This window comes from Bubalus bubalis, chromosome 10 (genome assembly GCF_019923935.1).
Source record: "Bubalus bubalis isolate 160015118507 breed Murrah chromosome 10, NDDB_SH_1, whole genome shotgun sequence".
In the NCBI taxonomy this organism is placed as follows: Eukaryota; Metazoa; Chordata; class Mammalia; order Artiodactyla; family Bovidae; genus Bubalus; species Bubalus bubalis.
In genome coordinates, this window is record NC_059166.1 from 53,765,607 (window position 1) to 53,782,593 (window position 16,987).

The following is a 16,987-nucleotide window of genomic DNA, read 5'->3' on the forward strand; positions in this document are numbered from 1 at the left end:
ACAAGGAATAAGGAATGGAATTACATTCTATTAAGGGAAAGGAAGTAAATCTGAACTTAAAGGTGGCTGTTCTCTGAATGGGCAAATAAAATAACCACACAGAAGTATAAAAAAGGCTTGTGGCAAGGGGAAGAGAGTTTTGTGCATGATGCAAGCTTCTTAAGACATTAAACTGTCTTTGAAACATTTTATTGTTACTTTGACTAAGTGAATAACTATTGTTTCACAGTGAATAAAAGCTGGTACCAATCTGGAATTTGGTTTTCTCTTCCTATTAAAAGAACAAAGTTTTCTTTGAATGTGGCCTTTGATGACAGACTATGGCACACATAGACAAAGCTCATTCTGCTTCTACAAAAATTAACCCCTCATCAGGGAACTTATGGAGAAGGAAATGGCAACCCACTCCAGTGTTCTTGCCTGGAGAATCCCAGGGACGGGGGAGCCTGGTGGGCTGCGGTCTATGGGGTCGCACACAGTCAGACATGACTGAAGCGACTTAGCAGCAGCAGCAGCGGGAAACTTAAAACAGATAAACAATGGCTAGAAACTAAATAGTTGGGGTTATGGGAAATCCAAGACAGCTACTTGGCTTTTCCTAGCTCCCCGACAAACCTCACTTTTATTTGATAAGATAAAGCCTTTCCTGGCTTCAGGGTTAGTATCTCACAATGGAGAACAAATGCCTAAAATATGTTTTCTACAATCTCCAGTGACTGGGGCACCCACTTTGCTGGACAGGTAGTACAGACATTGGCAAGAAACTTCACAAGCTTCTTGGAGACTATCATTTTCACTGACGTCCTCAGTCGTCGGGCAAGGATGACAGAACAAAGGCTAGGTTACATGAGATTGAATAGACTGCTAAATATGACTACAATTTTTATGACTTTTTGTCTGACATATTACTGGCTTCTAATCTTTGTTTTCAGATATAAAGAAGCTCTCTCTTTAAGTTACTGATGGTTTAAAACAATTTAGTGATTTACACCTGTGGGTAAAATTAAAACATCTTTCTTTTCTCTCTGCCTTGTCCCTCAAGAAACTGGAGACACTTGGGTTCTGAACAGCCTCATCAAGGTAAAAAAAGACTGTTTCTGGATATATACAGAAATCTCAAAGTATACTGGGGAGCTCTAAAAGAAAAAATCCACCAAACTGATGTCAAGCCTACAGCATCTATTATGTTTCCCTAAATATTAAGTTCTAGTTTTGTTAATTAAGGTCTGTATTTACTAAAACTCACTTCTGAGATAGTTCCCTGCGGTTATGTTACATTGCTAAGAGGTTTAATTAAGTTTCTAAAAAGGACACTCTGAGCTTATCTCTAAAGCTTATCTCAGTAGATAGTCTTTGAATAATGATCAAATGCTCCAGGATATGCAACCAGGGGATTAACAACAGGCTGTAGTCATTTAATAAACTAAGTCATCTCCTCCTGGAGATGTCACTGGGCTATACCTAGTGGAAGTTCTTGACTTAAGTTCTTACTTATGATTTTACTATTACTGCTAACTATATTGCTTTCTATATTGCCTGTTTCAAGAGGTATTGTCCCTTACATTATCAAGTGTGTGACTGAGTCACAGTTCCATATGAAACCCATAGTTATAATGGTGTGACTCTGTATATGAGAAGAAGCAACAAGAAGGAATGTTTTCCTGGACCAAGAAACTAGTGAGACAGGTGAGGTCTAGAGACTTTTGCTACTCACAGGGCCTAATCCAGTAACACCACGTTGAGTGGCCCATCGGTGAAATCTTCGACAGATCTGGGAATGAGCCTTCCCAGTACTGTGGGACAAAGTGGTCATGAAATGCCCCCCAAACTATGGTCAAACTCAGGGCCATAAAGGGGCCCTGCAACTGGAAACTGGCGCTTGCCATGGGCATCTACAAAGATTAAATCATGGACACTACAGCTGTTGACCTTCAACATCTCCTGAATGGAATTCAGGGTGGAAATCAGAAATTAGGCACTCGCTCTGTGTTCTGGAAAAATGGACAAAACAGGCCTTTGGATAGTTAGATATTTTCATGTAAAGATTTTCTTGAGCCCAAATTCTTGCATCTTCTCATACCTAAAAAAATGCTGAAATTGTCAGTGGTGACAACTTCTTTGGCTAATATGTTAATACCACAATAAGAGGCTAAAGCCTACTTGGACAAACTTAGACAACTGGCTACCTGGCTATCAGTCAGTTCAGTCACTCAGTCATGTCTGACTCTTTGCGGCCCCATGAATCGCAGCATGCCAGGCCACCCTGTCCATTACCAACTCCCGGAGTTCACCCAAACTCATGTCCATCGAGTTGGTGATGCCATCCAGCCATCTCATCCTCTGTCGTCCCCTTGTCCTCCCACCCCCAATCCCTCCCAGCATCAGGGTCTTTTTCAATGAGTCAACTCTTTGCATGAGGTGGCCAAAGTATTGGAGTTTCAGCCTCAGCATCAGTCTTTCCAATGAACACCCAGGTCTGATCTCCTTTAGAATGGACTGGTTGGATCTCCTTGCCATCCAAGGGACTCTCAAGAGTCTTCTCCAACACCACAGTTCAAAAGCAACAATTCTTCGGCGCTCAGTTTTCTTCACAGTCCAACTCTCACATCCATACATGACCACTGGAAAAACCATAGCCTTGACTAGATGGACCTTTGTTGGCGAAGTAATGTCTCTGCTTTTTAATATACTGTCTAGGTTGGTAATAACTTTCCTTCCAAGGAGTAAGTGTCTTTTAATTTCATGGCTCCAGTCACCATCTGCAGCAATTTTGGAGCCCAAAAAAATAAAGTCTGACACTGTTTCCCCTGTTTCTCCATCTATTTGCCATGAAGTGATGGGACCAGATGCCATGATCTTAGTTTTCTAAATGTTGAGCTTTAAGCCAACTTTTTCACCCTCTTCTTTCACTTTCATCATTTCTTTCTTCTTCACTTTCTGTCATAAGGGTGGTGTCATCTGCATATTGGAAGTTATTGATATTTCTTCTGGCAATCTTGATTCCAGCTTGTGCTTCTTCCAGCCCTGCATTTCTCATGATGTATTCTGCATATAAGTTAAATAAGCAGGGTGACAATATACAGCCTTGATGTACTCCTTTTCCTATTTGGAACCAGTCTGTTGTTCCATGTCCAGTTCTAACTGTTGCTTCCTAAACTGCATATAGGTTTCTCAAGAGGCAGGTCAGGTGGTCTGGTATTCCCATCTCTTTCAGAATTTTCCACAGTTTATTGTGATCCACACAGTCAAAGGCTTTGGCATAGTCAATAAAGCAGAAATAGATGTTTTTCTAGAACCCTCTTGCTTTTTCAATGATCCAGCGGCTACAAGTCTCCCTAAAATAGCTGTCTATGTTGGGGTTCAGACTCATTCTTCTAAAAAGAAATGGTAACATTTATTTTGTCTGTTAAGATTCAGGTTGTCATTCTTCCAACTACTTCTAACTGGGTCTGGGATACCTACATTGAAAATCTATATGAACATGCCAAATGGCTCCATTCTTATAAATAGGGCAGCCCAAGTGTTGACTCTATCTAGACCAAATGTAACCTGATTCTTTGACTCTTGCTTGGGCTGCTGATTACAGTAATTCTTTTACTGATATTTAATCTCTGCCTTTTAATCTACTTGTCTAGTTTGTTCTTTCTAAAGGATACAACAGCTTCCCAAAGTAACAGTGATGCAGAGATTCTGGTCACTCTTCAAAATGGACTCCCCTGATGTTCCACTCTTCTCACAGATACAATCTTGATTTAGAAGCTCTCCTTAGTGGTAAACTATCTTGAAAGTAATAATCGTAATCATTTTATTCTTGCTCTTTGCTCCTTATATCTGTAACTGTATAATGAATTTTGTATCTAAGCAGCTTGAGACATTTAAGTTACTAATGATTGTTCATGCTTCTAGTTTTTACTGCCTCCTCTAGCTATGACTCAGGGCCCCTGAATCAGAGACCCTCAATATGAGGGTAAGGAGAGTATGTTGCCTCAACAACTTAGGGTCTGTGCCCCTTACTAGCAGGAAGAAGTTACCAAAAGATTTCTCCACCCCTTTCCCTGGCAACCATATTCTCCTAAAAGAAAAAGAGAGGAATAAAAGAATTAAAGCTTGGGCAGGCAGTCCAAAGCCCTTTAAGGAGGATGTGAACATTCCCTGCTCATGTTTTCCTTGAGCCTTATGCAACAATGTATCTTACCTGAGAACTGGCCTTTCTTTAGGTATAGTAGCTAATGATCACACAGAACATCTTACTCATGGAAATGCTTTTCTTAAACTCTATGTTAATGATTGTAATTGTAACAGATCTTGGCTGGGAATCTGTTTCTCAAGACTTGTATCACTAATTAACAGCAACAGTATATCTCATCCAGAGACATTGCTGGAACTGTTCTCCCTGGCTAATCTTGTGCCAAAGTTATCTCAGGATGTATGCCTTGGGAAAGTGTCTGGGGGAACTTACAATCTTGAGGTATCCTTTTTATCTATTCTTAGCAGCTAGTTGAGAAGTATATGCTGCTAAGTCACTTCAGTCATGTTTGACTCTGGTGACCCCAGAGACAGCAGCCCATCAGGCTCCCCCATCCCTGAGATTCTCCAGGCAAGAACACTGGAGTGGGTTGCCATTCCCTTCTCCAATGCATGAAAGTGAAAAGTGAAAGTGAAGTCGCTCAGTTGTGTTTGACTCTCAGCGACCCCATGGACTGCAGCCTACCAGGCTCCTCCGCCCATGGGATTTTCCAGGCAAGAGTACTGGAGTGGGCTGCCATTATCTTCTCTGGAGAAATATATAAGGCCTCACTTAAATCTGTGAGGCAGGTACTCTTCTGACCCCTTCCAGTGCCTCTTGTTGGAAGCTTTCTCTGTCCCCGTTACTTTAATAAAGGGAAACAGTGGAAACAGTGTCAGACTTTATTTTTTGGGCTCCAAAATCACTGCAGATGGTGACTGCAGCCATGAAATTAAAAGACGCTTACCCCTCGGAAGGAAAGTTATGACTAACCTAGATAGCATATTCAAAAGCAGAGACATTACTTTGCCAACAAAGGTCCATCTAGTCGAGGCTATGGTTTTTCCTGTGGTCATGTATGGATGTGAGAGTTGGACTGTGAAGAAGGCTGAGTGCAGAAGAATTGATGCCTTTGAACTGTGGTGTTGGAGAAGACTCTTGAGAGTCCCTTGGACTGCAAGGAGATCCAACCAGTCCATTCTGAAGGAGATCAGCCCTGGGATTTCTTTGGAAGGAATGATGGTAAAGCTGAAACACCAATACTTGGGCCACCTGATGCGAAGAGTTGACTCATTGGAAAAGACTCTGATGCTGGGAGGGATTGGGGGCAGGAGGAGACGGGGACGACAGAGGATGAGATGGCTGGATGGCATCACTGACTCGATGGACATGAGTCTGAGTGAACTCCGGGAGTTGGTGATGGACAGGGAGGCCTGGCATGCTGCAATTCATGGGGTCGCAAGGAGTCAGACACAACTGGGCGACTGAACTGAACTGACAAAACTTTGAGTAACTGAGGTTGTCTTTGGTCCCAGAGTTAAATCTTCTCCTTCAGAGACCACAAATCTGGCAGTACCATTCACCATAAGCTATCAGAATCTCCAGGCAAGACTACTGAAGTGGGTTACCATTCTCTTCTGCAGGGAATCTTCCCAACCCAGGGATTGAACCCAGGTCTCCTGCATTGCAGGCAGATTCTTTACTGTCTGAACCACCAGGGAAGCCCAAATATTGAAGAGTAACCACCCAACATGGGGCTTGACCGCATGACCCTGTAATTAAGAGTCCCATGCTCTACTGATTGAGCTAGCAAAGCCCTGATTAACTTCTGTCATTCCCCTTCCCCAAACCAAAATATAGAACCTTGATCCCCACATTCCCAGCACCAGGTACTGCTTAGGTACTGTTTCAAACCAGAGATGACTCAAAGTGGTTTCCATTCATCCATGCAGAAGAAGCCTTTCAGAGGCCCCAGCAGCCATGCATATTCCAATACTCCACTCTAACACACACACACAAACTAACACACATGACGATCTGGTCCCTTAACATCAACCCAGGTTGAGTTGACTTTCCCTGCCCCACTGCCAACAAGAACTTGACCCCTGGCAACCATCCCCATCCCTACCCCCACACATATGTTCATCCTCTAGCTCTGGCCCCATTCAGCCCACTTTTATTCCACCAGTTTAGAATTATAATTCTCACAGGCCTACATCAAGATCACACAACAAAGATACAAGATTGTATTTCTTTGGTCAAAACGTACATATAATATCAATAATAATATCTCACATAGCACCAGACTTACAAAGAATCTGTTGACATTTTTTCCTCATTTTCCCACAAAGTTCTTGAATTTTCCAGCTCTACTACTCTCCAGGTATGATCTACAGACACCCAACTAGAATTGAAGGGAATGTTTTGAACTTATGACACAGAATCCTATATACCTATATCCACATGTGAACTATCTGAGACCAGTCTGTACTCAAAAGGAGCATGCGAGATAGGCAGTGAGTCCATCACGACCACCCAACCTCAGGTGCCGCAGCGCTGGATAAACCAGAAACTGGAAAGCCACCACCAACCAAACGAAATTAAGGCAGACTGACAAAACAAGCACACTAGGGGAATTTAAGTCCTGTTTCGGTGACAAGTATTAAATCCACTAGGTAGGCTGCTGGAAGAAAAGCCCTTGTGTAGAACGTGGCAGGACTTGTGTCAGCTTTGCTAGGAACATGGTTTGTGCAGGATGACAGGTGAGAAGCCCCATCTCTCCTCCTCTGCCTCTACCGATCCTGACACAGAAAACCAACCTTGGCCCCGGACACCACAGCCTGGTGTCTCCACAAAGCACAGCCAAGCTCACAGGCTTGGGCCCAGAAGTCTCCACTGTGCTGCCCCCACCCCCGGCCCCCAGCAACTCCCCAAACCTGAGAGCTTCATAGGGCTTGCCTTTAATCAGCCGTTCAGGTCTCGTCCCAGGTAAGGTCCACATTGCCTGGGCCAAGTGTCCAAAGACAGTAGCATCGAGGGTGGAGAGCTTGGGCCCCATGATGTACTTCTTGTCACCTACAGCAGAGAAAGAGAGAGGTCACTGGCTGGCCCTTGCTGTCCTGCTAAGTCACAATGGCATTCAGCATTGTCCATCATACATCTGCTTAACAGAGCATCAGAAGCTTTGCAAAACCAAATGCATGCACCTTCTTTTACCAAAAACTAGAAACAAAGGTAAAACAAACAATTCTGTGATATATCAACTGATATGATAGCACAGCAGGGAAGTAACTGGGAATATACCAAGGTAAGCAGATGAGGGAGGGGGTTCATGGAGAAAAGGGAGAACTGATCACCCCCAGAACCCCAGAGGCACCTCCTTGTCTCCAACTCCAGTTGTTAAAGCTTGAAATGCTTAAGAACATCTGGACATTTGCTTAAACCATCTCAAGTCAAGCACAGCCAGCCTCGGCACTTACTTTATTAAATTAATACATTTCCTTGGGGAGAACCAGAACCCTAAGCTACTTAGGAAGTTTGGAGGAGGCAAGGCTCTGTATGATGTCTCCATGGTCTTGGCAAGGTTCTCATCACTGAGCACCAACAGGAAACAAACATAAAGAGAAGCTTTAAAACTTCAGGATAAAAAGGCGGCCCAGGAGGAAATGGATCCATCCTCCTTCACATCCTGGTCCCACTGTTATTCACTATGAAAGCCTGCTCATTAATCAACCTCTCCAAGCCTCGGTTCTCCCATCTGGAAAATGAGATGATATTAAAGGTATTTCCTAGGACCACTGTGGGGATTAAATTTCATAACACATGTAAAGCATTTAGCACCAAATCTGGGTAACTCATCAAATACCAGCACTCATGATAAGAGCCCTTCTGTTTTTCCAGTCTATTCCATATCTCACCCAAAGCTAAATCTCTAGGACATTCTTTTCATAGTGACACTGCCTTTCACAACTTTTAATGATTTATGAAATGGGCTATGAAATACAGTCCAAACTCAACCTGTAGTCCAAGACTCATCACATTCTGCTCCCACCCACATTCCGGCTTTGCCCCTCACCCTTCTTTAACCCAGCAGGCCTGGGACAGCCCCGTTCACCAGCCCACTTCATGCTTCCCACTGCTACACCTCTGCTCATGCTGCACCCACACATCTCCTTGCCCTCCCAAAACCCGTATGTGCCCCCTACTTCTCTCCATCTCATAAACTATACTCATCTTTCCAGCACAAGCCTTCTTTCAAAGCCCTCTCATGGCAATGGAAGCTTTCAGTCAGACAGCTCTCTTTCAAATTTCACTTTTACACATACAACCCAGATTCAAAGGGAAGAAAACAGGTTAAAGGAGAGCTACAATGGCTTCCTGGCTCCCCAGAAACGTTGATTTCCTTAAACTGCTAAAAGGAAAGAGTCTAAGGGAAATGCTAGAGTACAATGTGAAGTCTGTTATAGACTCCAAAAACGTGGGGGAGCAAGAGGAAAAAATGTACATGAGTTTTATAAAAACTTAGGAAACCTAAAAATAGAGCACATAAGACCTTGATAAAAAAAAAGAAAAATAATAACCATAAATATAATCATTTGAATCCATACATCAACTAATACATATAGCGTTCAGCCCAAATTTGCTTTTTGGCTCAGAACATTAAAGCTAGAAGGACCCTGAGTTATTAATAACAACAGAAACAGACTAAAAATGCCAGCACCCAGTCTCCTGACTCCCAGCCTAATACTCTCTGCTCTGTACAAGCTGCCACAGAAAGCTTCATTTATGAGATAAAGACCCCAAGGAACAGCAGGAGGGCTAAGCCGTGAATGTTTACAAAAGGATGCTTTTAATCAGGAGGGAATACAGAATATAGAAGGAGAAAGGAAGAAAAGTCTAAGGGTTTTTAAAGGTACTTGCCCCCTCCCTCAAAAAATGTATAGAATTTAGCATTCATGGTAGACACACAATTATATATGTATACACACACACACTACAGTTATAAATTTAAAGATTATAAAAATACTCTGTTATTAAGAAGTCCTCAGAGTACCCAATGGCAGGAAACTTTTTTAAAAAAACTTTCCTAATTAATTTTTTAGTTAATTTTAGACTTATAGAAAAGTTACAAAAATAGCAGTTTCTGTATACCCTTCAACTAGCTTCTGCTAATATGAACAGCTTAGGTAACCATCGAAAAAGCAAGAGAGTTCCAGAAAAACATCTGCTTTATTGACTATGCCAAAGCCTTTGACTGTGTGGATCACAATAAACTGTAGAAAATTCTGAAAGAGATAAGAATACCCGACCACCTGATCTGCCTCTTGAGAAATCTGTACGCAGGTCAGGAAGCAACAGTTAGAAGTGGACATGGAACAACAGACTAGTGCCAAATAGGAAAAGGAGTACGTCAAGGCTGTATATTGTCACCCTGCTTATTTAACTTATATGCAGAGTACATTATGAGAAACGCTGGGCTGGAGGAAGCACAAGCTGGAATCAAGATTGCCGGGAGAAATAGCAATAACCTCAGATATGCAGATGACACCACCCTTATGGCAGAAAGTGAAGAAGAACTAAAGAGCCTCTTGATAAAAGTGAAAGAGGAGAGTGAAAAAGTTGGCTTAAAGCTCAACATTCAGGAAATTAACATCATGGCATCTGGCCCCATCACTTGATGTCAAATAGATGGGGAAACAGTGTCAGACTTTATTTTGGGGGGGCTCCAAAATCACTGCAGATGGTGGCTAAACCATGAAATTTTAAAAGACACTTACTCCTTGGAAGGAAAGTTATGACCAACATAGACAGCATATTAAAAAGCAGAGACATTACTTTGCCAACAAAGGTCCATCTTGTCAAGGCTATGGTTTTTCCAGTGGTCATGTATGGATATGAGAGTTGGACTATAAAGAAAGCTGAGCACCAAAGAATTGATGCTTTTGAAATGTGGTGTTGGAGAAGACTCTTGAGAGTCCCTGGGACTGCAAGGAGATCCAACCAGCCCATCCTAAAGGAGATCAGTCCTGAGTATTCATTGGAAGGACTGATGTTGAAGCTGAAACTCCAATACTTTGGCCACCTGATACAAAGAAGTAACTAATTGGAAAAGACCCTGATGCTGGGGAAGATTGAGGGCAGGAGGAGAAGGGGATGACAGAGGATGAGATGGTTGGATGGCATCACTGACTCAATGGAGATGAGCTTGAGTAAACTCCAGGAGTTGGTGATGGACAGGGAGGCCTGGTGTGCTGTGGTCCATGGGGCCGCCAAGAGTCAACATGACTGAGTGACTGATCTGAACTGAACTAGGTAATTCATTTTACAGTTCACAGTACATTTTGTACACAGTACAAATGTACTCACAGTACATTTACAGTTCACAATGTACAATTCACAGTACATTTATTGTTGCTGTCGTTGTTTAGTCGCCCAGTCGTGTTGGACCCTTTTGCAATCCCATGGATTGGGATTCTCCAGGCAAGAATACTGGAGTGAGTTGCCATTTCCTTTCTCCAGGGGATCTTCCCAACCCAAGGATCAAATCCATGTCTCCTGCCTGCATCTCCAGCCTTGCTGGCAGATTTTTTACCACTGAACCACCAGGGAAGTCCCTCAGTACATTTACCAAAACTAAGAAATTAACATCAATATAATTCAATTAACAGTGCTGTACCCTTCGTTAAAATTTTAGTGGTTTTTCAACTAATGTTCTTCTCTGCCTCAGGATCCCACATTGCATGTAGTTGTCAGGTCGCCCTAGTTCCTCAGTCTTTCCTTGTCACCCCCCGCCCCCACCTACCCCACCACACAGCCATGCCCTGCAAGATCATAGTTCCCTGACCAGGGATTGAACCCCATATAGTGAGCACAGAGGTTTAACCACTGGACCACCAGGAAAGTCCCTCCTTGTCTTTCATAACCTTGACATTTTTAAAGAATACTGATGAGCTATTTTGCAAAATGGTCATCAACTTGGGTTTGTCCAAGGTGATTAATCATTAGAGTAGTCATCCATATTTACAAATGCTCCTGTGATGGTTATTTCATATGTCAACCTGACTACAGCATGGGGGGCTAAGTGATGTGGTCAAACATTATTCTGGGATTTAGGCAATGGCACCCCACTCCAGTACTCTTGCCTGGAAAATCCCATGGATGGAGGAGCCTGGTGGGCTGCAGTCCATGGGGTCGCAAAGAGTCAGACACGACTGAGTGACTTCACTTTCACTTTTCACTTTCATGCATTGGAGAAGGAAATGGCAACCCACTCCAGTGTTCTTGCCTGGAGAATCCCAGGGACGGGGGAGCCTGGTGGGCTGCCATCTATGGGGGTCACACAGAGTCAGACATGACTGGAGCGACTTAGCAGCAGCAGCAGCAGGGCAAGATTAACATTTAAGTGATAGGCTGAGTAAAGTAGAACACTCTCCCTAGTGCAGGTGGGCCTCCTCCAGTTAGTTGAAGGCCTTCATATGACAAGAGGGCGGACTCTTCCCGGAGGAAGAGAAAATTCCTACTGCCTAATTGCCTCTCAACTAGGACAGAGGCCTTTGCTGACTTCAGACTTAAATGGAAACACTGGCTTTTCCAGGGTCTTGAGCCAGTTCTGACTGGAACTACACCATCAGCCCTCCTTGGTCTCCAGCTTGCCAACCCCCTCTGCAGATCTTGGTATCTGTCAGCCTTCATAATTGTATGAACCCATATAAATTTATTATATGAGAGAAACAGACATTGATAGATCCAGATATCTAGATCTGTATCTCCTATTGGTTTATTTCTCTGGAGACCCCCAATACCCCTTCTCAGAGCATCATATCAGGAGGTCCATAATGTCCATACGTCTTATCACTGGGGATATTAACCATGACCACGTGGTAAAGGTAGTATCCATAAGGTTTCTTCCCTGTAATGTCACTAGTTTTCCTTTTGCAGTTAATAACCTTGGGGGAGAAACTTTGAGACTGTATCACTATCCTGTTTCTCCTCAAACTTTGGCCCACTAATTTTAGCATCCATCAGTAGACATCAAATGAAACAACGAAATACTGTGGAGTTTGCCTAATCAGGATTTTCTATTTCTCTATTACTTCTACATGTATTGATTCAAATACTACTATTCCTTTCATCCTCCTTTTACTGACATATTCAATTATTTATTTATATAAGCATGCACTTGTCGATATTTCTTTTACTCCAGTAAAGAGTAATCCAGTACTCTCATTATTCCTTATGTTGCTCAAATTGTTCCAAATTTGGTCTTTTGAGCTTAGCAGGAAGTATTTTTAAGAAAAAGACTGAATTTAGATTAGATTCTGGTTCGAGATGAAAAGGCCAAGTCAAAGTCTCAAGTCTGTAGCATCCCCAGGCTTCCCCAAGTGGGCCCAGTTCTCACTACTGGAGGGTTTCAGCAAAAATAGAACATTAAGGGCCCTTCTGAAGGGCACTGAGGGAGAAGGCTTGGGTGAGGAGGCAACTCGAGCTTCATTTTCATGTGTAGAGATGCACAGAAGCAGTTGACAGTACTCCCATCACCACCTCCCATCTCATCCTTCCTCAGATAACCTCCACTGGCCTAACTCAACACTTCCTTAAGGCTCAGATCACATGCTCCCTCCTCCACTCCAGAAAGGTTACCTGCTCTGTCCAGTGCTCGAGCAACTCTCCTCTGCCAACCCCCAGAGGCATACCTGCTTAGAGCAGGGCTGCTCAAAGAGCAGTTTGGGACCAGCTGCATCAGCATCACAAATGCTACCTATTGAATCAAAACGACTGAGAGTGAGACTGGGAGAGAATCTGTGTTTTAACAAGCTTTCGGGTCAGTGATTCTTAGAGAGCCAGCAATTCTCGGACCACACTTTGAACAGTGCTGTTCCAGATGATTCTCATGTACACTGAAGTTTGAGAAGTGCTGGTCTAGACTAGAGTATATCAGTGTTCTTAAACTCAAGCATGCATCATAATCCTCTGGAGGGCTTTTTAAAAATACTGATTTATCTCCCACGAATCCCCAGGTTTCGGATTCAGTAGGTATGGGTGGGACTCAAGACTCTGCCTTTCTAACAAGAGCTCAGGTAGTGCTAAGGCTGCTGGTCCAGGAACCACACTTTGGGAAACACTCACCTAAATCAATCATTAGGTAATTCACATATGTCATCTCATAGTCTTATTTATGTGTGTGTCCTATCTCCTCAAGTAGTGTTTAATCTCCTTGAGGGCAGGTAACCCTCTTTTACTTTTCTGTCCATCTGATATCTATCATAGTAGAAATCATCAAATAAGGTGCTGATAGCCTTAAGTATTAACCACCTTTATCCCTAGTGGCTTAGTGCTAAAGAATCCACCTGCCAACACCTGCCAATAGGTTAGATCCCTGGGTCTGGAAGATCTCCACTGGAGGTAGAAATGACAACTCACTTCAGCATTCTTGCCTGAGTAATCCCATGAGGACAGAGGAGCCTGGCGGGCTACAGTCTGTGGGGTCACAAAAGAGTTGGACACGACTGAATAACTAAACAAGAACAACAGCAACTAGATTTAAGTATGCTTGATCTCTGTCCTTTCTTAGCATAGAGAACTCCTGTAAGGATTTTAAAACGTAAAAATGTGAAAGCATTTTGCAAACTAGAAGGTGCTATTCTAACATATGCAATTATTTTATACTCATCACCAATAATAGAACAAGTACTATTTGTGGACAGAACACTCCAACTTTCCTCCCAGTATAGAAAGCCCTTCACCCACTTTCTGACCAGACAGTTCCCACACCCAAGCCCTCCAGGAACTTATCCATCATTTCCTGGGCAAGGCAGGCAATTTTATGGTTAGTCAGTTCCTTATACTGAGACAAAATATGTCTCCTCAGGACATCTACCATTGATTCCAGATCTTTCCTCTGGAAGCACACAAAGTATTTATGGCCATATTTACTCTACATGGCCGGGCTTCTCTGGTAGCTCAGTGGTAAAGAATCCATCTGCTAATGCTGGAGATGCAAGAGATGCATATTTGATTCCTGAGTTGGGAAGATCCCCTGGAGAAGGAAATGGCAACCCACTCCAGTATTCTTGTCTAGGAAATACCAAGAACAGAAGATTCTGGCAGGCTACAGTCCATGGAGTTGCAAAGAGTCAAACATGACTTAGACATTAAACAACAACTGCACAGCACTCACTCCTAGGAAAATTAAATCTCCACTAACATGCTTCTAGGTAAAAACTGATGACTTGTTTTCACACGTATCACTGTAGGATAGTGAGCAGAGTGTTTGGGAAGCAGCTACAGAAATGAACACAGACTTACATCTACTTACTCCCTTACTAATTCTGTTCCCAGCTTTTACTGGCCACTATCAGCTCCATTTCTGCCATTTAGCTAAATTTCCAAGTGCTGTAAGTGGCAAAAAAGACTGGCTATGCAGGAAAATATTGTTCTAGAGAGAAATTAAAGATTAATAGTCAAAAGACTTTCAAGCACTCATTTTTCTATTAGTCTAAGAATAAATGATAATTATATGTTTCACCTACTTAGTGTTCCCTATACTTGAGCACCAACACGATTTATAAGCAGATAATTCCAATGAAGTCAATGTCGATATCATTCCTTTTCTAACTGTCCCTCTCTCAATTAACTAAGACTTCAAGGACTATGGAGAAAGAAAATTTTGAGTACCTTCCCCAAGGATGGCACAGATCCCAATAACCTTCCAACCTTCAAAGAACACACACTTGAAGTTCTTTTTCTGCATGAGACTCTCCCAGAGGGCAAAGCAGCAGGAAATCTATGTTCTAGTCTCTCTTACACTCTTGTCAGACTTCTCTTTGTCAGAAACAATAGGACAGGCCACTTCTTAAAAAGCTCTTGTTCGTATTCCCAGCATACTCTAAAATCACTGAATGTGTGATTCTTTCAACTGCAGCGGGTACTATCTTATATAAGAGATTATTAACAGTCCTTATGGGTAAATATCAGAATTAAAATCATTAACTTTTACAACATTCTGACATTTACTGCTGCTGCTGCTGCTAAGTCGCTTCAGTCGTGTCCGACTCTGTGTGACCCCATAGATGGCAATGCACCAATTGGCTTATACTCTGGGAAAAAATTAAGGTGGTGGGGGAGGGGGGGGGCGGGCACCAGAAGAAGCCCCTAAATTTAATCACTCCTCAGATTGCATTCTGGAAGGCAACTAGATACTCCTATAAATCTTCTACAAAATTCCCTAGAGGAACACACAAGAGAATTTTTTTCAGTGTACATGCATTATCTTGACCCCTTCCCTAATTGCCATCTCACCTCTTCCTCCCGATTTTCTCTTTGTCAATGTCCCTGCTCTTAAAATTTTCTGTGGATCAAACAAGGATGCACATACATTCTCCACTATAAGGACAGGATTGCACTCGCTCTTCTGAACTTCAGTCCTCCTATTAATGTGTCTGAACACCTTCTGAACTCCACACTCAAAGCCTTCATGCACATACACTGTAATTTTAAGGAAGTGGGACAAAGGAATTGCAGCAGTTGTAGAAAAAATTCATATATGGGAGATCTAGAGTAGGAAAACATTTCCCAGGAGGAGGCAAATACCTGATTAGCTTCACTTATTATTATAATTTAATATCACTAAACAGCAGCTTCTGGAAGTTTTCAAGAACCACAGCTGACATCTCTAACAATGACGCAGCGTTACTGACTCACTGATGATCGGCCTTCTTATTTATCTCTCTTCTTGAAGTTGCTGCAATATTGCTGGTTTGGGGTCTGATTAGACATTTAACTGAAATAGTGCGATTTGAGGAGTATAAAAGCTCTATGTATCGCCCCAGTTTCACTTTCCCAACTACACCTTCTAAGGGTAAAGAATATAGAGCACCCGAAGTCAAATCACTTCCCAAGAGGCTTTCTCCTTAATTTCATTTCTGTCCTGGCTGTTCTGTATTTGGGCAACAGAGGAGGCAGCTGTTCTCTTTATTCAATAAAGACTATCTGGTTGCCCTCAAATATGATTTAGTTAATAAAATAACACATCAGACTGAATTCAATGTCATGTTGAAGTTTAAAATCAAATCCTGTTGTAAGGAACTTATCCTTCTTCTAAGAAAGTTGAACAGAAGCAGGTTCTAATGGCAGGTTTTGTGTTTGGCCATCAGGCTCCTGCAAGCAGACTCCACATTCCTGGAGGATTTTTCTTCATGGTATGGACCCCAGGTTTCACGTTAGCTGGAATCCAGGATCTTCAATCATTCTCAAACATTTGTTTAGTTGCTAACCCGTGTCCAACTCTTTGCAACTCCATGGACTATAGCCAGCCAGGCTCCTCTATCCAAGGGATTTCCCAGGTAAGAATACTGGAATGCATTGCCATTTCCTTCTTCACTCAAACATCAGAGCAATCACCAAAAATTGGTGAAAATCTTTAACCACCAGAACTGTTTAGCATCTGGCCAGAGTGGTAGACCTGACTCGCACAATAGGCACAGGTCCCTTGAGATGAAATCAAACTGCTATCGACCTCATCTTTCTGAGGAATTCCCTGGCAGTCCAATATTAGGACTCAGTGTTTTCACTGCTGGGGTCTGGGTTCAATCCCTGGTCTGGGAATGGCAAAAAAAAAAAAAAAAAAAAAGGAATCTGATTCCTTCTCAGATGATATACCCATGAGTATGCTGGGTATCACATCAGAATTCTGTGTGCTGTGTGTTTTCAAGCATAGGACTCAGTCTTTAGCTCCTACCCTGTGGGAGATCTATTACTCCCCTACTGAACCCTCTTGTCCATGTATCCTGACCATTAGATGGTTAAGAATGTCCCACAGATATAGTGAAAATGAGTATACTACCCAAGCAATCTATAGATTCAATGCAATCCTATCAAGCTACCAACAGCATTCTTCACAGAGCTAGAACAAATAATTTCACAATTTGTATGGAAATACAAAAAACCTCGAATAGCCAAAGTGATCTTGAGAAAGAAGAAAGG

The 16,987-nt window shown here is 42.5% G+C and overlaps 1 protein-coding gene across 6 annotated transcripts in view; it reads right to left on the reverse strand.

The window, feature by feature from the left end:
• FAXC (failed axon connections homolog, metaxin like GST domain containing) overlaps window positions 1–16,987 on the reverse strand; it is a 79,619-nt gene that overhangs the window by 20,600 nt on the left and 42,032 nt on the right. For all 6 annotated transcript variants that reach the window (XM_025294626.3, XM_044924334.2, XM_025294627.3 and 3 more), the window contains one exon: window positions 6,965–7,081. In XM_025294626.3, the coding sequence (XP_025150411.3) occupies window positions 6,965–7,081 (117 nt within the window). The remainder of the gene's footprint in view (window positions 1–6,964; window positions 7,082–16,987) is intronic.